The sequence below is a fragment of the Tyto alba genome, unplaced genomic scaffold, assembly GCF_018691265.1.
Source record: "Tyto alba isolate M040663 unplaced genomic scaffold, T.alba_DEE_v4.0 Super-Scaffold_11, whole genome shotgun sequence".
In the NCBI taxonomy this organism is placed as follows: Eukaryota; Metazoa; Chordata; class Aves; order Strigiformes; family Tytonidae; genus Tyto; species Tyto alba.
The window spans coordinates 2,002,368-2,022,641 of NW_024881273.1; the positions used below are offsets into that span (position 1 = coordinate 2,002,368).

A 20,274-nucleotide genomic window follows, 5' to 3' on the forward strand; every position below is an offset into this window, starting at 1 on the left:
CCAGGCAGTCATGTTTCGTTACAAAGGGACAGTGCTTCAGTATCTCACACAACTAGCAGGGTACGATGAGAAGTAATTGGAACTGTAGCAAGAGGAATTTCTGTTGCAAAATAGGTCATCTAAGATATCCGTGCAGCTAAGGATCAGAATAGACTGTTTGGAGAGGTGGTGAGATCTCTGTTGCTGGGGCATCTGAAGAGCATCTTAGAGCCAGTAAGAGCTGGCCAAGGTGCATCTGGTCACACTTCATGGCAGGTACATGGACTGGGCGAGCTGGTGCAGCTCCTGCACTGGAACCTGTCGTCTGTTTGCGCTGACAGCTGTGGTTGTGTTGGTCGCATTGCGTGTGAGAGCTTCTACATTTGGAGGCAGCGTTACCGGAGAAGTGTGTATGTACTAAGAATAAAAGTTGCCGGTAGCATTTTGCATACCCGCAGCTATGAAAGTCAGCTACTGCCTTTATTAAAAAAAAAAAAAAAAAAAAAAAAAAAGAAAAAAAAAAAAAAGAAAAAAAAAAGGTAATAATATAGTGGAACCACTTGGTATTCTCATTAAACTTGCTGCAGATCTTTTTTCTTAAGCATGTTACTGGGGTTTTTCTGTTTGTTTTTAATGAGGGAGGCAAGGCCTTATTTGTTACTGCAATGTCTTGTAGGCTTCTCGTTAGTTAAGAGGCATGTGCACATACAGAGATTCTGCAGCTTTTCAGTTGATTGGGAGATTCTTGAAATCTTTCTTGGTGACTTTCAGAAACTTACAGAAGAGAAGTATCTCGTGGAGGAGCATGTAAATGAGGCAGCTATTATTATTCGTAACACAAAGGAGCCCAAGCTAACTTTGAAGGTGATACTTACATCCCCTCTCATTCGAGATGAAGCAGAGAAGAAGGAAGGAGGTACACAGAGCGTTTTAACTTGTTTTTAAGACTGTTCTATCGAAATGCCCTGACTGTGCAGCACAGGGTTCACTGGGAAGTAGTTTTTTAATTGTGCATCATGTACTAACTAGACTGGCTGTGGCCACCATAGGTTACATTATTTGTGCCTGAAAAAGACAAGTCACTTATTGTTCATGTAAATATGCATAGTTTTCATTTGCAAGCAATATTCCTACAGTGTTAACTTTGACATACAATTAGATCTTAGTTCTCCTTTCTGTCACACTTGCTAGTTCATTCTTGAGCACCCCAGCGCTGCACAGTCTTGTTTTCAAATTTAAGTCAGTCAAGTGGGATTGGTTCGTAGCATCTTGAAAAACTCATAAAATTGTTTCTCTTTTTACATAAAAGAAACCTCTCCTGCAAAGCTCGCAAGTATGTCATGCTGGCCCTCAATTTTTATTAATTGATAATACATATGTGTATGTTTCTAGCTTGAAGAATTTTCTACCTGGGATACAATTGAAGTTATAGTGCTATAATACAGCACTTCTGCTTCTGAATTGAACCTTGTACCTCATGTCCTTAGAGCAAAATAGATGTAGAAAACTGTAACATAGTTTCTTTCTGTTCCGTCTCCCTAACTGCGAGGTCCCCCTAGTCACACGCGCCTTGTTAAAGGAACATTGGCTGGTAGCACCAATGAGCTTGGAAACAATCCAGGAGAAATAGAGAAGAGCAAATGTAGCCATACTTTGTTTTATTTTGAAAACCTTGTCAGTAATTTCTGCTTCCGCTTCCCAAACCTATCCCTAGAGACTTTGCCACTGGATGATGTCAGACCTTTGACCAACTGGCCACTCTCTGTCATGACACCTGAGGCAGCTGGGCCCACCTGGGCTAGGGAACTCCCTGTCGCTCTTTCCCCGTTTCTAGACTCGCCACAGTCCTCGGCTTCCTCCCCTCTCCCCCCAAACACCGATCCACTGAGAAACGTTGGTCAGTCTCTCGCCAGTTGTGTCTGAGGCCACGGCAGGAAGGATCCCTTCCCAAACGAGATGTGACACTTCCGCAGCACTTGGATGCAGAAAAATCTTACAAAGCAGATGAATGGCAAAGATTCCTGAATTGCAGTGTCGGTTTATTCTCAAATTAGTCACCATGCTCTCTTGAAAGACCATTCCAAATAAATTCCCTATTACTTTTAGTTGTTCTTCAACTTCCCGTAAGATGCTGCAGTCAGCCCTGCAGTTGTCGCAGCTGATCCGCGCTGGTGGGAATGAGCACAAAGTGTAGAACAAATTCTAATGGTAAAGGATTTGTAAGATTCTCACAGGGGGATACAGATTTGCACAAACGCTTCCGTCCAAGTATTTTCTTACAAAAAGTCATGCCGTTGTGGCAGTAAACTCTAGCGACTCCTGAATTCATCTCAAATTGAAGGAGGATTTGAATTTTTATGCTTATATTTAAAATGTAGGTGTTCAAGTTTGTTTTCGGTATCTTAAAATGATTTTCAAACTCCTGTACTAATTTTTTAAAACTTAAAATGGTTTTACGACCTCTCCTAGAGTGGTGGTACGCTGTCATTTCTGTACAGCTGATAAGGACAGTTGGTAGGGTAATGGATCTTGTTTTAAAGTCCAGGTTCTTTGACATTGATTTCACTACAAGTGAACAAAGACATTTATCATATTCCTTTTCAAAGGTATGTGAAACATTATGCAGATGTCGCTAAGTAAATTGAAAGGGGGCGAATGCTTTTTTTCATAATGTTTCCAACCATATTTAGGTCACTTTCATGTAGATTCAGACCAAAAAAGTTTCATATCTGGTATCAAGGGAAAATCCTCAGAGAAACTGTCTGGTGAAAATACCTTCATCTCCAAAGAAAGCGCTGCTGTATTTTTTCACTACCCCTGGATAACGCCAACCAGATGTAAATACATTTCCGATGCCGTTTTAAAAACTGTTTTGAGTTTATTCCATTCATTCTTTGAATGAAGGAGCTCAAAATGCTTGTCAACTTGCCTTTCATCTCACATGTAAGAGAGGCCCCGGGGCTCGGGCGCTGCCGCTGGTTTGCCCCGGAGCCGCTGCCGGGGAGCAGAGCCTGTGCAGAACTGACCAAGGTTTCAGCGTTCGGTGGGATTAGCACTAATCTGTCCTCTAACCAAACCGGCAAGGTTAGGCGCAACGGACCTCGTTATCAGTGCTCCCATTTGTTCTGTAGGAATGCTGTGTGTGCCTTCATGCCCTGATGTCAGAATGTATCGAAAAACATTCCTGGATTTCTCTTCAGTCCCCACCTCTTTGGAAAAGTGTTCATGTTTAAGATGTGGTGTTTGTCCTATTTGTTTTTGCTGCTTGTTAGCAAAAATAAATAGCGGACCAGTGTGTGTGTGCATTTCAGTGTTTCTCACAAATGGCGATCCATAAAGCTCTGCTTTCTCATGTCAACTTGAGAAGTCAAGCACCTAAAATTCCTGCATTTTGCACCAGTTGAAAAGTTCTTAAGAAACTGAATTTTTGGTCATAGCATCAAATATAAATTGGCCTTTCCGGACCAGAACCTTGTAGCTTGCAACTCAGTTGTTGTTACTGAGTACAGTAACAACAAGCTCATGTAGTGGTAAACAAGTTCATTGACCAAAGTGGGGCTGAAATCAACCTTGCTCCTGGAGCAGGCGCTGCGCACGCAGCCCGCCTTTGCCGGGCGCCCGCAGCCAGGGATGCTCCAAAGGTGCCGACTGCCCGTGAAGGGCAACGAGCCACAGACTGACCTTGCCTCTGCGGAGAAGACCACGCTCCTCGTACGGCTGGCTGCACTTGAGTGAAGTTGGCAGCTACTGTGTGAAGAGAATACACGCAGCAAGTGGGGAGAGAATTACAGAAGGATTGGTTCTGTGCTGCATAGCGTGAGCTAATGTCAGGGCGTTGGTATTAACTGTTTATTAAACTCCTTGTATCGTTGCCCTTGCTAAAACCACAAAAAAAAAAAAAAAAAAAAAAAAAGAGTAAAGCTTTGCAATCACATTTGAAAATTTTGATTGGGTCTCACTTTCCTGACTGGCAGAGCATGAAGAAACATGCCATTCTCCTGAGGGTGTTGAAAGGGAGCCTGCTGCAAGCCGCTCGCCCTCTTCACTGCCTGTTCTCTTCATCTTTCTGTTTAATAGAATCTTGCACCCAAAAGTTGGCTGACTGCAACATCTGTGAAAGGTCCTCAGGACACTCCTACTGAATTTGCAATTGGCAAAATTCTCCAAGATATTTGTAATTTAGACCTCTGGAAATAGCCTTAACCCTGTAGGAAAAAGTATGATTGTAACTTGTTGAAACAAACTAAATCTGATGAGGTTTTCCATTCACGTGAATGACAGATAACATGTATTCTCTTTTAGGTTTTGTAGTTTAAAGGAAAAATTAATTTACTTTGTCAGTGGCTGCAACACACTTTAGCAAAGCCTTGTGCAGTACGAGTCCCAAGGCATTTAAAGATGCAGTTCACTGCAAAAAGTAGATGATGTTGTAATCAGTCACCTTTGCCATTTCTAATGTTTTAAAATAAGATTCTGATCATTCATTGATGGTAGTTGTTTTATACAATACATGAGCTTTAAGCAGATGTTTATATTGTCCACAGTAAGGTTTTCTTACAGAACTACATAGATGTACATTTAGTAATTGTGTGCCACAAAACGTTACTCCTGAAAATAACAGAACTGCAAAGGAAACTTAGAAGCAAGTCTTGTGTTCAAGTGACCTTTTATGCTCACAGAAATCTAGTGCTTTGAGACTTTGCAGCTTTTACTTGGAAAACAGGCAAAAGCGGTGATTAATCCCAGTATTGTAATACTGTTGATGAGGGCAATGAGAAACAATGCAAATATCTGCTGCGAAGTTCATAGGGGTTAGAAAATAAGCGTATAGCACTTAAACCTGCGTGCAGCCAGCAGAGCCAGCAGGTGCGGACTGCAACTGGGAACTGGCAGACAAGATACCTGGTTCTGTTCAGTTTTACACTGGTTTTTTTTTTTTTTTTTCTGGCTTTGGGCTCTTTTATCCATCATAACATAATGTGCTTTTACCAGAGTAACCTTCCTATTGAACAGCATAGGCAGTGAAGCAGCTCTAACATTAAAGATGCAGTTGCACATGCAACCACTCCTGTCCAAAGTAACGTATGAAAATGGACTTTGAGATGTTACTAATAAATTGTACTACAAACTGATACTTTTTTCTCCTAACTTGTCCTCATATTTTAAATGTCATGCTGGATTTTGCTTATCAAGCATAGTCTTCAATTTGGAATGGATGTTGTATTTCATTCAGACCTGCATAGGTGTCTCAAGACCTGGAGGACTGACCAGTACAAATAATGAAAAGACTATATTTAAAAATTATTTCTTTTGAAACAAAGAGTAATTGTGTATTCCTAGGAGAATAACTTATTCAAGGTCTTAGTTGAGCCGTGAATTCATTTAGTTCTTTCAATGCTTTCATCTCATGGCAGTTAAAAACTAAAATTTTTTTAACCTGACTTCACAGATAGGCAAAATCTGTCATTTGTACAGAGTTCCCAGAGAATCTGGATGCTAATAACTCCTTGGGATTTGGAGGGGTGGGGGAGGATCTAGGGAAGAAAGGACCGATGCATAATGTCCCTCAATACAGAAGCAGATGTGACTGCTAAAAGCAGTTTGTTGCATGCTGAATAAAAAATGAGAAAGGAGGGAAAAAAAGAAAAAGAAAAAAGTGTAAACCTGCACAGAAGATACCAGTGTCTTGTCTCTCAAATCCATCTTTGAATTTTCTCTGCTGATTTCAGTTGCTGTTGGGAAGAGGAGATTTTTTTTTTTTTTTGCAAGAGGGGACTAACTCCCTGATACATTAATAATCTGGAAGTTACCGAGCTTACTCACTTCTTTCATATGTTCTGGTTATATGAAAGACTAATCAAAGTGTAAAATTTCTTACCAGCATTTCTTGTGTATTTCATCAATTGGATTCTATTGTCTAGTATTGTTCATGCAACAATGCTTCAAATATAATCAATGTTCTTCTTTGGAATTCTCAACAATTGCATGGACATAACTGCACTTTCTACCTATTGTAATTTGTTTCATACCCACCCCAAGAACTCTTGTCCAAAGAAGCTTATCTCTGAAATTCTGTGCCACCGTTGTGAAATAAAAGTCACAAAGAAAGGAAAGGAGAGAGGGGGGGAAAAAAAGCCCAATCCAACCAACCAGGAAAAAAAAAAAAAAAAAAAAAAAAAAGAAAGAAAGAAAGTGCTATATAGCTATTTTCTGCCCTGAAATGTGTTCTACATTTTTAATAAGATCCCAGATTGTCTGTAGCAGTGGCCATCTTTATTATTACTATTATTTTACAAGGAGTGAATGCCTTTGCTTCTGTTGCACACGTGCACATTTACTACTTTTAATGGCTTGTTGAAATTAAATAACACAGTGCACTTAAACTCTGGGAGTCTTATTATCTCATTGAGATGCTGCCGCTCTTTTTGTATTGTGACAGAAACCCCTTGGTCAAATTGTATCTGTCTCTTTTTATCCCATTTTTACCAGTAGATAATGTTGCGATGAAAGATCCTCCGGACTTATTGGACAGGCAGAAATGCCTGGAGGCCTTGGCGTCTCTGCGGCACGCCAAATGGTTTCAGGTTGGCTATTTGTTCTTACCTTGTTGTTATTGTAGCCTTACAAGGTTTAATTTGAGAGAGTTTTAATTTTAATGCCTCTTTAATTTCTGACTAGTCCCTAATAGAGCAGAGGTCTAGAATTCAGAATTCAGTGCTGTACTGTGCAAGGGCAAACGTGACAGGTAGACAGCCAGCTGGTCGAGAGTTGTCATGAGGCTACAAAAGCAATCTTGACATTTTGCTTCCTTTTTTATATGTCTCTCTAAATTGAAGTCTTTTACTTCTATATAACTGTTTTTATTTTGCATGAAGCTAATTAAGTATTAAGTAATAATAATTTTAAAAAAATCTATCCCAGGACTCTGTGCATTTAAAAAGAAAAGCAAAATTGAAGGCCAGGTTTCTGCAGGTGTATTGGAATCATTCTGTTTGTTTTAGGCCAGGGCAAATGGACTAAAATCATGTGTAATTGTCCTTCGTATTCTGCGGGATTTGTGCAACAGAGTCCCCACATGGGCACCCCTGAAAGGATGGGTAAGTACAGAAAGAATCAAAGGCCACAAGGTCAGGGCTGAGATCTCCTGAGAACTGTAGCAGTGTCTGGATTGGAGAAAACAGCACATTGTATGAAACTCCTCCCTAAACCCCCCTTCCTTTTACTCCCCACTGGCTGTTAACCTGTGTAGAGAAGTGTTTGTAGGAAGGAAAGAGAACACAAGTATTTGTCTGGTCTGTAAGACATACAGGTACCATGGAAAGAGATGTAATGTTGTGGGTCTTGCACATCCTCAAGGATTTACAATAGAATTCCACTTGTTGCCCTCAAATTTAACTTTTCAAAAATATCTCGCTGCCGTGACAGTGCTGCTCCTACCAGAGGACACCACTTCACATTAGCAGGTTTGGGGAGGGCCACGCGCCCTGCGTATGCCGAGGGGAACACTTTGGAGGTCGGTGTTTTCTCTCACATAGAACCAATAACCCTTTGAGAGGGGGAGAACGTACTCACGTGACGCGGCTTTAGAAGGCTCCTCCTTGGGCTGCCGGGGCAGTTAATGGAGAGCGGTTGGTTTCCTCAAAAGGTGGCTCAGAGCAGGGAACAGATACATGTGCCATGAACTGTCCTCTGGGATGGCGTCTGTCAGTTAGACCTGTAGAGGATTAAAGTGAAGTAAGCTGATGCAAATACTCTTCCCTTCCACCCCTCCATATTTAACTGCATTACAATTACCCTTGTGTCCATACTAATCGTAATTTAATGTCTTCTAGCCACTCGAGCTTATATGTGAAAAATCTATAGGTACTTGTAATAGACCTTTGGGCGCTGGGGAAGCATTGCGACGAGTGATGGAGTGTTTGGCATCTGGAATTCTGCTTCCCGGTAAGGGGCCAAGTTAACTTCAGGAATGCAAGAAGTTGATCAGACAGCCTTAACGTTGCGCTGTTGCTGTATGATCAGATGAAAAACACCTGCCTTGAACTCCTAACCTACAGTGGAGCTAAATTAATGGCTTCTTGTTTAAAATGAAAAGAAAAAAAAAAAAAAAGGAAGTTGCATGGTTGTAGCTGTTTGAATGAGTACTTCCAGTGCGGTAGAAGTTAATGGGGAATGTTGGGTTTGTTTGTAAATTAACCCCTGTCTCATTAAGGGCTTGCAAACAAATACAGAGACTTAGTGACCATCTCTTTTCTGTAGATTCATCGAAATCTACATATTTATCCAAATTATTTGTGGGTTTGTTTTTGTCTTAACCGTCTGCTTGCAGTTCACACTATTACACATGTGCAGTGTTAACCCTGATAAGTTCTGTGGCCACTGCTGCAAGGGAGTACAATCTCGGGGCTAGCTGCCTTTGTGTGATGTTTGAATCCCTCCCTGCAAAAGGTGCGCTTCCCACTCTGCTGAAGACTGAGACTAGCTGTTGCAATAACCAGCAAGTCCCCATTTTCATTCTGCTTCTCGTTTACTCTCAATAATCTGCTTTGCTTCTTTCCCTCCTAGGAGGCCCTGGTCTGCACGACCCCTGTGAACGGGAGCCAACAGATGCTTTGTCTTATATGACAGTTCAGCAAAAAGAAGCCATTACGCACAGTGCTCAGGTAGAGAACTCGTACATCTGAGGAGGTAGATACTGTAACAGTGAAGATTTCAGCTCATTAATACAATTTATTCTCTGCCAGGATAGCTTATTTTAATGGCAGTCGTGACCGTTCTCCCGGTGCGCTACCCTGGAAAGATTAAATGATAGTTTATGAGTGCAGGAGTTAAATGTGCCTGAAATCCAATCCCTATAAAAGGCAGTCTAATGTCTGTGCACCACTCACACTCCCCTTCAAGTGCTTATGGCACAGAGCCCTGGAGTAGGCTCCCTGTCACTGTGCCCTGCACTTTGTATTACAGAAACTAATGAGTTTTAAACCTTCAGATACTAGTATTTTCGACAGCAATCACAGAACATAGCTGTAGAAGCTGTCTTCCCATAGAAGAAGTGGGTTTGTGTCTACAAACTTACTTAGAAACTTAGACCACTGAGGTAAAGTAGTGCTGTGATGTAACTTACGTTTCTGTCACCTTATAGCATGCCCTCAGATTATCAGCCTTTGGTCAGATCTATAAGGTTTTGGAAATGGATCCCCTCCCATCAAATAAGTCATTTCAGAAATATTCCTGGTCAGTAACTGACAAAGAAGGTAGGTATTGTTTCCTCCAAAAATCACTAATTGGGCAGTAAACTAGGGGTTAATTTAGAATGAGTGAAATTCCCAAGTTATATGCTGTGAGTGCAAGATAAAGGCTTTTCTTTGTGTTAAATGTGGGGTTTTGTAAAAAAATATTTAATTGTTAGGAGAAAATCTGGAAGTTCTGTTCTCTAGAAGTACCAACAGAGGAGCAGCAGTACAGCTGGAATATAGCTGATGATTTTCTTGAAGCACAAAGTCCTTTGGGGTCTGAAGAGTATAAGTAGTGCTTACGATTCTTGTGCTGGGGAAGGAGAGACTATAGACTGGTCAAAACGCATATAACGAGTGTCCATAATAAGAATTACTCAAGAATTCCTCCTAGAAAACAATATACATCTAATAAAAACAAATTTCTATGTATGTTTTTTGGAAAAACAATACTACTGGAGTTCTTGCGTTAGACTAACTGTAAAAAACAACACTGCAGAATGACGCTACTTATCACACATGATGTTGGAAACAGACATCTTGCATGGCACGGGACAGTGAGTAAGGAGCTAATACTGCCTTACGTGTAGCAAAAGAAAGCTTTGACTGATGGCTGAATTCTTTTCATAAACATGCAAGGAACAGTATGGGACTAATCAGACTCCTGCTGTGGAATTTTGTTTTTCTAATAGCATATCCATATTACAAGGAAATTTATACCCTAGGTACAGGCTCATCTGCTCTTAAGAGACCATTTGAAGATAGTGTCGGGGATGATAAAGATCCAAATAAAAAGATGAAGCGTAATCTGAGGAAAAGTAAGTGCAACACTTCTCCATCCTGTTTTCAAAGATCTGTTGTGCAGTGGGAGCTGGTTTAAAAGCTTCTCTGTGTTGGTGTGGAATAGCATGTGAAAAGTCTGTGGAACAAAAAATCTTGTGTCTAACCCTGCATTTGGAATGTCAAAACACATCTTTTATCGTGCATCTGAATTTCCCCTGACATGTTTTACTAACTGAATGATTCGCATTTTTAAGTGGGATTACCCATCAAGTCACAGTAACATTTCAGTTGCCCAAGCAGCTGAGGTATTTTATTGGTAATGTCCCTGTACGGTGGGGTTGGGGTTTTTTTTCAAAATACTGCAGTGACTTTGCTGTGTGAAGATTTGCCTTTTTGCCTTCTTCCCGTTCTTGAGATAGTTGTTGGTCTCTCAAGACCTCCCACAAGAAAAATAAAATGCTTAGTCTACAAAACAGTGCCATTGCATATATGCACAGACTATAAGTCTCTCAGCATCGCTGGGATCCAGTCAGTTCTGGGGGCGATCTTTGTGCTGCTTTGGTGCCAGTTCTGGATCTGGTTCCTCACTACCTATAAAGCTTGTTACTCCTTTTATAGCAGCCAGCAAGAATATAGCGAGCTGCAAAAGAATTGCACTAACAGTATAAAAAAATGGGTAATTATAGTTGTAACCCAAAAGTAGAATGGCTTATTAAAGACTTAACAGCATTATGGCTATCCTCAACCTCTGAGAGACTGGGGGGTGGTTTTGTTCCATTATACAGACAGAAGGCACTGAAATGCAAACTGTTTCCTTATTCTGTTCATCTTGTTTTGTTCATTTTTCCCCCCTCCTACTATCCTGTACTAGTACTAGACAGTAAAGCAATAGATCTCATGAATGCTCTGATGAGGCTGAACCAAATCAGGCCAGGGCTTCAGTATAAGCTGCTGTCACAGTCCGGTCCAGTCCATGCCCCCGTCTTCACAATGTCTGTAGATGTTGATGGTACGACATATGAAGCGTCAGGACCTTCTAAGAAAACAGCCAAGCTCCATGTGGCAGTGAAGGTAAGGCAGCCCTATGTAATCTGCTAACCCCGGATCTTGGAACACAGAGTGTGAAATATGGTTAGAACTAGTAATGCACAACCTCAAAATTACAGAAGTTTGGATGAAGCTGAACTACTGCCTAAACAGAGCCGGGCACGGTTCAGAGAGCATCGCTGGTTTGATACTGGCGGAGGGGAGGGAGAACTTCCCAGGGCTCTGCAGGCCAGCTCACGTGACGATGGACTGAATGTGGTGGTCTGAGTTCTGGACTGGAGGGCTTCAGTTTTGGTCTGTGCTGCTCCTTCCTTCTCTTGGTTTGCAAAGGGCAAGTTGGTGACTCCCTCTTTCTCCTCGTCCCTCTCTGCGCCCATTCCTGGGCGGTGCGCTCCTGGAGACAGGGAGTTTTTTCACGTCTTCGGTGTCTGAAGAGAGCACCTTGGCGCACTGAGATGATTTTTCAGTAAGAGACTAGTATCATTCAGGTACTAGTCAACCTACTGTTGCTTCTTGTGGGTGTTCCGTATGACAGAGCTTCAGCCTGTAAAGCAGTGACAGACTGGAACACCCAACAGGAGCATCCGTGTTGTGTTGGATGGGGACAGTTCGGACTGCTAGAGCGGACTGAGCCTGCTGGGTTTCTGGGAAGAAACTAAAGTTTCCTCACAGATAATTGATAGGAAAGAGAACCCTTTTTAATAGAACTGCACTTGTGATAGGAACAAGCCCATCTGTCATTCTGTGCTTTGTTTTGTTTTGAGCAAGAATTTCCTTTTTAGAAGCTTCATCTGGCAACTTTCTTCTTTCCTTTGATTTCAGTTTTGAAAATCCCATTGTCCCATGTGCTTTCAAGTTCAAAGTGTTTAGAAGTATCTGAGGGAATGTGTTGTTCCTCCAGGAAAAGTAGCTCTCGGCATGTGTGTCCTTCCAGACCTTCTGCCTCATTCTTTTATTTTGCCTCCCTCCCTGCAGTGACTTCTCTGCCCTTGAACCTCTCTGCGTCAGCCAGATCTGTGCTGGTGCCTACCCAGCTCTGTTTTCTCTAAATTTACACATATACAAATCCTGGGCAACACTTCAAAACATCCGTGATTCAAGCCAAGAGGAAATGGATGGTGTGGTAGAGACCAGGTTTTTTTTTCTCCTTGCTTTTTTTTTTTTTTTCCCCTAACAGATCCAGGCCTTGTTCTCTCAGATTTATAAGAAGGAATAATGTGACCATTTCAGTTTCTAGATCTGATCTTTTTAAAATGTAGAAGCCCTGAAAATGCAGTCAAATGCACTAGAATTGTATGGGAGCTGAGCCTGGAGTTACCCATGCAGTTCTCAATTCAGTGTTGGAACGTAGTGATTTTTGCAAACCTTATTCTTGGGACTAAGTTTTCAGCAGAGTTTCAGGTTCTTTTCAGACCCTTTTGGGGCTGTTGCTCCTTACAGCTGGGTTCAGTAGCGGGTTAGAGATGCTGGCCTTGCTGGTGGAGGATGGTTTTGAAGGTACTGATGAGTAGCCCTGTAATCAGTAAAATTTCCTTTGCTGCACATCTGCTGGTTGTAAGCAGCATGGAGAGAGCTTGGAGGCCGTGCCGCAGCTCACGAAGAGGCAGGCTGACTGCAGGCAGGCAGTCTGTTACTCCGCTAGCCAGGCGTCCCTTCACCTCGCGTCTCGGTTCAGGATTTTGCTCCCTGCACGTCTGCTTCGGAAGCATCTACCCTCTGAAAGATGCAAGCGGGGAGGTGGTACCAGTCCCCTGGCTGCAGGGGCGCATTCTGTACACCACTTGGGTACCTACGGACTGTCGCCCGCTGTTTCCTAGGAAACTCCAGAAGTACCATCTTGTAGAATGACAATGCTTTAATTCTCATAAGACTGTTTGTCTTGTTTGCCCTCCAGTCAATCTCTTGATCTGTCTGTATACACAGAGAGAGGGGGAAAATGGTGTGCAAACCAATCTCCTTATCATACTGTTAAGCAGTGTCCTGCAGTAGATGCACTTCCGAATTTTAATCTATTACTTTAGAAGGAATTCTCGAGATGATGAACAATGCTCATGAGTAATTGTTGCATTTGAGACTAAAATTCTGCTTGTGTTGATTCCACTTTTGGAAACCTAATACTATTTTCTCGATTGCTATTGTGGTTTTCTCCATTTCAGCACAGGAGAAAGCATATTTCTAAGCAATCTGCCTTTATTAAGTGTATGGTGGAGGTTCTTTTGCGTTGTGCTCGGTTCATTTCATGTGCCTTTTGTCGTAGGTTTTACAGGCGATGGGGTATCCAACTGGTTTTGATGCAGATGTAGAGTGTATGAGTTCTGATGAAAAATCAGACACTGAAGGTAAAAGTGAAACAATGTCTTCAATCTCAAGCAATAATACTGGAAATTCCACAGCTGACACCTCCGCTACCCTAGAGGTGAGTAGTGCATTAAAAAATACAAGTGATGAAGTGTGGGGTTTGTTTTGGGGTTTTTTGGTGTTTTTTTAACTCTCCTCCCAGAAGTGGATGGTGTTTTAGTTAGGGTTGTGGATGAGGAATTAAGAGACAGTTTCCAGTCTCACTTCTGCCACAGGCTTTCTGCCACTGTGGACAAATAACCGATCTTTGTGCCCCCTTTCCTCAAGTTTAAGGTGGGGTACCCATCTTGTCCTCATAAGACCATAAACTCTGAGACGGGCTTGTTGTCTTCTGGTCAGTTTACATCTGGTCTCGGGATTGGGACGGCTCCATCTTGTTTGGTGCCTTTGGGCTCCAGTAACGCAAGTTTCACAGTTTCTGTTTTGTAATACCGGGTCTGTCCAAAAAAGGATACTTACCTAGACAGGATCTTAAACTGATACACATAAAGACCAATGAAAATACAAAAATTCATTAGGAGATGTTAAGAAATGTAAAACCTAATACCTCTGTGCATATCGGATGGTCTAGAAAATGCTGCATTGAAATTGCTCCAGTTTCAATATAATATATTTTAACTTTGGCACTTGTAGCTGAAGTCAGATGCTATAAGGAGCATACTGTGCTTGTATTTTCATGGAAGTTGTGGAAAATAGAGTATTCCTCAAAGGACAAAATTCCAGTAACTTTAGTAACTTTGGCTGAATGTCCCCAGGAATCAAGCTGTGATGGGTCTGTAGTACATTATTTGGATAGTTTCTTAAAGTATTTCTGGTATTTGTTTCTCTTCACCATTAAGAAACCAAGGAGATTTTAAACTCATGCTTAGATGTCATCCCTTTCACCGTTCTCTTCTTGATTTCCTCAATCACTGTTCATAATTGCCACACAGATTTTAGAGAAGGATCCTGTATAAAGACTGAGTAACAGCTTTAATTTGTGTACTTGTCTGCCTGATCGCTCTGCAGCAAGGTCTCTGGGCACTGTACTGATAAACCACTGTAGATCCCAGCTTTCTTTTTCGTTATAATGCTTTTTTTTCTAGGGCTTTAGGGGGGGTTTGCTGTAAATATAAGTTAATTGTTCTGTTCTTCAAATACTTGTCAAGATGTTAAAACATTAATTTCTTCAGTTGGAAGCCACTTAATTTCCAGACCGTGCATAATCATGGACAACTCAATTCACATATATATTTAGTCCACTGAGACATTGCCAGGAAAAGGAAATGGGGGTATGTTATACTCAACAAACTGACCTTTTAATTTTCCTTTAAAAAATTTATTATATTTTATCGCAAAAGTAGGTAATATTTTAAGATGATGAAGATATTTCCCAAGCTGCATTACTTTGGTGTTTATGCTTTTGAGGTACTTTACTTTCAAAGGGCAGGTCCTGGTACTGGGACTCCTGATCTTTATCCAAAATAAGGAGTTGCTTTGGAAAACACTGGTTTGATCCCTTAATCATCTTTTTTTTTCATTAGTGAGTAGTCATTTGTATCTGTAGCTGAGTGGACTCTAACACAGGCTGACGTACTGGTGCGTTGAGATCTCAGTTTTACCTTCCTTGCTTTCCGAACAGTTAGAGATATTTCTGCTGAAACATGTGATCCGGGGTATGGGCCTTCTTCAGTCAGAGCTCACTAGTGCCAGGACGTAATTAGATCGAGCAGCAGAGATGTGGGCAAGGCTGGGAAGGCTAATCTCTCCTTTCGGTGATAAAGCCTTCGATTTCAAGGAACTTGACACCATGGCCTCAGCTTCAGCCTTGGATATTCTCAGGGTTGGAACTGCAAGTGCAGCTGGTGTAATGTCCCCTTTGTGTAGACACCAGACCAGGCCACGAGGGCAGGATCTCTCACCAACAGAAATAAAGAGGGTGTGACTGCTTTTGCAGTCATGTTTGTCCCCCCACTGTCCTTCCCAGCCGCTGGTGTAGCGCAGCATGTTGCGCTGCGGCCAAGGCAGCGCTACCTTTGAGGCAGGGCTGTTCTGGGAAGCCTGCCGAGGCCCACGCGCGGGGAAGAACAAGCTTTGGCAGAGGCCTGACATGGGGATAATGCTGGCGCGCTCCATGTGGCACTGTAAACCACGATGCCACAGATGCTCGTCTGCATTTTGAAGAGAGAAAGGCTCTAAAGCAGCACCATAAATGTCTCTCTAGGTAAGAACTCAGGGTCCTATACTCACAGCAAGTGGCAAAAACCCGGTGATGGAGCTCAATGAGAAAAGAAGAGGTCTGAAGTATGAGCTCATCTCTGAGACAGGTGGAAGCCATGACAAGCGCTTTGTGATGGAGGTGAGTGAAGCACTTAGAGTTGGTCGGTGGTTTTGCCAACAGTGCATCAGTCTCTGGAGTTCCTTGCTGCCACAGTTCAGACTTTATGTATTTTGCTTTTTGCAATGCACATCTGTGGTGGTGATGTTTTCAGGTTTTTGTGCCTCTTATTGCTGCTGTGATGATAAGACTGGTGAAAGGAATATTTTTTATGCTTTAGGAAAATACAGACAGTTAAAACTGGGGTCTGATAGCCCCAAACTACATCATGCCTTGACATGAGGAGGAGGAGGGAAGTAGCAGATACACAGCTTGACAAAAATATCTGATTTGCAAGTTTTGAAAACATCCTCAGTAACCCCATGTCAGTGACCTGACTTGAGTCTCCTGTGGCCAGCTTACCAGGGGTATTTGGAATGACTGTAGCAGAGGGTAAACTCATCTCATCTAATTTCTTCCCCTGCTTGTGCTGTCTCTGAAGTAGCACTGGGCTCTAAATGGTATGAGGTAGCATCCCAGTTAGTGTATGTATAGTGTAGCCAAAGATGTTGGTATATACGGCATTAATAAAGATGAGGGGAGCCTCAAATGATTCCTAAACCCCTGTTTCCTAGAGGTATCATTCATGTGTTGAGCAGCTCAAGCATACTGGCACTAAATTCAGTATCAAATAGATATATACTGGTCCTCTTTGAGTTGCACCTGTAGTTTCCAGATTCCTAATATCTGCGATGTAATGCTTCACATGATCACTTAGGTATTATCAGCTTCATAATCTAGAAGCAATAGAAATTTGTCACATAAAACACGAAGGATTTTGGGGTTTTATGACTGAAGTTCTTTATGGATGGCACATCATGACGAGTGGGTGCACCATGGTATTCCTGAGGATAAATACTAGGCATAAACTCCTTTCTCAATTTTCAGGTAGAAGTAGATGGGCAGAAGTTCAGAGGTGCAGGCCCAAATAAGAAAGTAGCAAAAGCAAGTGCTGCATTAGCAGCACTTGAAAAACTGTTTTCTGGGCCTAATGCAGCAAACAACAAGAAAAAGAAGATTCTTCCTCAGGTAAGAATTGTTATTTGCTTTATGGACCACTGCTATCACAGCTCTGGGTTACTTTATGATACGGGAATTCTGTAGGAAGCAAGTGGTTTCAGTCTCTTGATTTATGCATACATGTAAGGTTTCTATTTTTATTCTTCTATAATAATTGTTGTAGTATAACAATATAAGCGATCGTTGGGACCATATTGTGGGAGATACAGCAGAAAAGGACGCACAAAGACAGAGACGTGCTGATTAGCTGGGAGAGATCCAGTAAGGCCAGTGGTTCAGCCAGTGATGATGTGGAAGTCTCTTGTGTTTCAGGCCAGAGCCATAGAGTGTTCCTGCGTCATGGAAGATGCACAGACTTAGGGGATAAGTCATTTCTAGTCGGGTAAAGGCCTTAACTCTAGATTATGGAGTAAACTGAGATTTTGTACCTTTTCAACTTTTCAGATGAACCATTTTGTTTGGTGAGGAAGACTTGTATAATAAAAAGCTTGGTCTTGTCCATTAGGTTTAACAGCCACAATGATCTCTCAAATCTATTAAGATTAAGGTTGAACAGAGCAGAAACTAATCAATGGTGTTCTTCTTCTAGAGGACTACAGTCTGAACTAAGTCCTGAGGATTACAATTTGTTTCTTTTGTGCAAATATGTTAGAATTAGGATTTTGTTGTCATTTCATGCTGGAGCAGAATGTATCATAAAATACACTTTAAAAAGATAACAGTCAATTCTTACTTTTGGTTTTGTTCTGTAACTGGTAAGTCCTCTCCATTTCACTCAGGCCTTTGGTCAGGAGTATTCCAGTTTCCATTACTGTCTCAAAAGTCTAGTAAATGAGAAACATGACCTCACGAGATGATGTTCCACATGTGCTTGACAGGAAAATGACCTCTGATTCAGGCACTTTCTAAATTCTGGTTTTGCCTTTTTTGTTGTTGCTGATGTGTTCTTGTTTCAGTAGGTCAGTGATGGCAATAACTGCCAAGCTTGTCTTTGGAACACCTGGATTTGCACAATTTTATTGTTTTCAGGGGACAGTCAGGGTATGTTACAGCAAAGCTGTGCTCCGATGCACGGAGCAACACCAGCTTCTGGAACTCCTTGCTGTTCTTTCGCTTGTAGGTGGAGGCAGTGGGAAAAGGAAGGCGGCATTCTAGTGAAGTTAGGTTAAAGCAGTCCAGTGTTGTCATGAGGTGGTTATTTGTCTTTGGGGTGAAATCCTGGCCCTGCTGCAGTTCAGTGGGTTTAGAACAGTAGGAGAGAAGCAAAGACAATGTTGCGGTTGGCGAGCGGGCCTGGCATTCGCGTGGTTCCCCACTGTCAGGTTGCTCAGGGCAGCACGTCTCCAGTCTGTATTCTGCCTTCAACACGACTGGTGCATCAAGCATGTTTTAAAAGATTTTTAAAAGGTGGTGATTTAATGCAGATGGCCTTGTATTTCCAGCAACGCTTTCACTTTCTGAATGGCTATTCTTTATTACTCTGGGCAGACGAAAGGGGTTGTCAATACAGCTGTTTCTGCAGCAGTCCAGGCTGTTCGAGGCAGAGGACGAGGTGCTTTAACACGAGGGGCATTTGTTGGGGCTGCTGCTGCTACTGGATACATAACACCAGGTAAGGCACGGCATGAATCGTTCAATTTCTGTCTGCTGGGGTGTTCTTTTCCATGTGCATCAGTCACCTATGCAAGTGATTTCTTCAGCTTTAATCATCTGAGATGAAGCAGAAGGGGGAATTCATGGGGCTTTGATTTATGTAAAGAGCTGAAAAACTGGCAGTACCTGTCCTTTATGAGTGTACAACTTGAAGCTTGGCGTGCATGGAGCACACAGTTATGGGCATAATGGCTTTCCTGGCTTTATTATTTTATTATAAAATACTATTTTTTTATTTTCTTCATGGCATAATTCCCAAAACTCTTTTCCTAGCTAAGAACCTCCTGGATCGTGTCCTTTAGCATTAGGAGTGGCTTTCCCAAGAAACCCTTGTGGAGGTTAAGTTGGCAGGCTCAGGAGATACTGCGCTCCCAGAAATTTGCCACATGAATTGTACATGTGAGCACAGCATCTATTAGTAGCTTCTATGGTGGCCAAAAAAAAAAAAAAAAAATTTATGTTCATACTCCAGCAGATGTTAATTCATCATCCCTGCTGCATTGTTCTGATTAGTAGAAATGCCTTTTGAAATCCAAGGGCCTTCTGGTCCACATCTATCCTTGGTGCTTCCTGTACAGAGCAGGTGAGTTACTGGTCAGGATGTCTCATGGCTCATTCCTTAGGGCAGATTTGCAGCCATCAGAAGCAGAACTTGAAGAGCTGAAGTGCTCAGCTATTACTGGCTGGTACAAAGTAGTGTAAGGTTTTTTGTTGTGTTGTTTTGTTTTTAAAATGTCAAGCACATAGTGTAAGGTGTTAAAATGTAAACACAAGAAAATTTTAACAAAATGTTCAATTTCTCCGTCCTGTTACTTTTCAAAGCACACTGTTCTCTGTGACTCTACAACATGTCTGAGGCTTGCAGGTGACATGTGAGGGGAATCTAGACATTGTTTTCACTTGGAGTAAGAACCCCTAGCGTGTAAGATGAGATGCTGGAGATTCCTTAGTCAAAGCAAATCCAATAGCTTCCAAAAGAGAAAACTCATATTCCTCATGCTCAGGTTTTCAGATTACAGCATGAGCTCTAATTATACCCTTCAGCAGTTCACACACACTAACAGCACAGCCCTGATGTTTGGTAGCCTTGCTTTCTGGCACAGTCGACAGCACGTCGTCTTCATTGTTCCTGTATGTTCATGTAATTATAAATATTAAAAACCAGTAATTCATTTTTAATGGCTGTTAACATTAGTTTTGGAACTGTCTTTCTGCCTGAGGAGTCATTTATGAGCCACTTTAGCCTGCCAGGGGCATGCTTCTTGCCAGCATGGAATTACTCCATCCAGAAATAAGTTTAATTTCCCAGTCACTGTAGTTGTTAAGCTTTTATTGGCCTTGACCTTCACAGATTATTTCTCTTCCCGCCTATTTTCTCAGAAATCTTTTGCTTTTTGTGATGGACAGGGTGATCCCACCAGAAAAAAACCCAACTTCTAAAGCCTTCATGGATTACTGAGATGTAGGAACCAAGATTGGTGTTACCACTGTTGCTTTTTGTCTCACTCCAGAGTCATGCTTTGCCCTTTGAGGAAAAAAAGATACTGTGCTCTGTTTGCCTCCAGGTATTCAGATGTCCTCTGTGAAACTTTCTTTTGTCTGTTAGAAATGTCAGAGGCAAAGAATTCACAGGAGCTTTGCTGAGGAGGATGTGGTATCTGCCACAGGCACCCAGCTTTCTCCTCTTTACAGTGGAAGTGGAGGAAAATCACTGTTCTCTGCATTAGACTGTATTTGTATTTTAGGAAGAACAGAAGCAAATATGGGATGTCTGACTGGATCATGCCAGCTCCGTCCTCTGGCAGTGCGGGCTTGAGGGCTTCAGCTGATAGGAAACGAAATACG

At 41.9% G+C, this 20,274-nt stretch overlaps 1 protein-coding gene across 14 annotated transcripts in view; it reads left to right on the forward strand.

Annotated features, from left to right (window-relative positions):
• The window catches only part of LOC104357444 (spermatid perinuclear RNA binding protein), a 73,440-nt gene that overhangs the window by 36,114 nt on the left and 17,052 nt on the right, over nt 1-20,274 (forward strand). For 12 of the 14 annotated variants that reach the window (XR_006164758.1, XM_032982388.2, XM_042786424.1 and 9 more), the window contains 12 exons: nt 751-895; nt 6,469-6,563; nt 6,981-7,076; nt 7,812-7,923; nt 8,545-8,642; nt 9,122-9,233; nt 9,938-10,030; nt 10,867-11,066; nt 13,300-13,458; nt 15,604-15,738; nt 16,645-16,785; nt 18,265-18,388. Coding sequence is in view for 13 of the 14 variants with exons in the window: in XM_032982388.2 (XP_032838279.1) it covers nt 751-895; nt 6,469-6,563; nt 6,981-7,076; nt 7,812-7,923; nt 8,545-8,642; nt 9,122-9,233; nt 9,938-10,030; nt 10,867-11,066; nt 13,300-13,458; nt 15,604-15,738; nt 16,645-16,785; nt 18,265-18,388 (1,510 nt within the window). In the remaining variant the exon portion in view is untranslated. The remainder of the gene's footprint in view (nt 1-750; nt 896-6,468; nt 6,564-6,980; nt 7,077-7,811; nt 7,924-8,544; nt 8,643-9,121; nt 9,234-9,937; nt 10,031-10,866; nt 11,067-13,299; nt 13,459-15,603; nt 15,739-16,644; nt 16,786-18,264; nt 18,389-20,274) is intronic. The other 2 variants (XM_042786421.1, XM_042786423.1) reach the window with 1 other exon arrangement.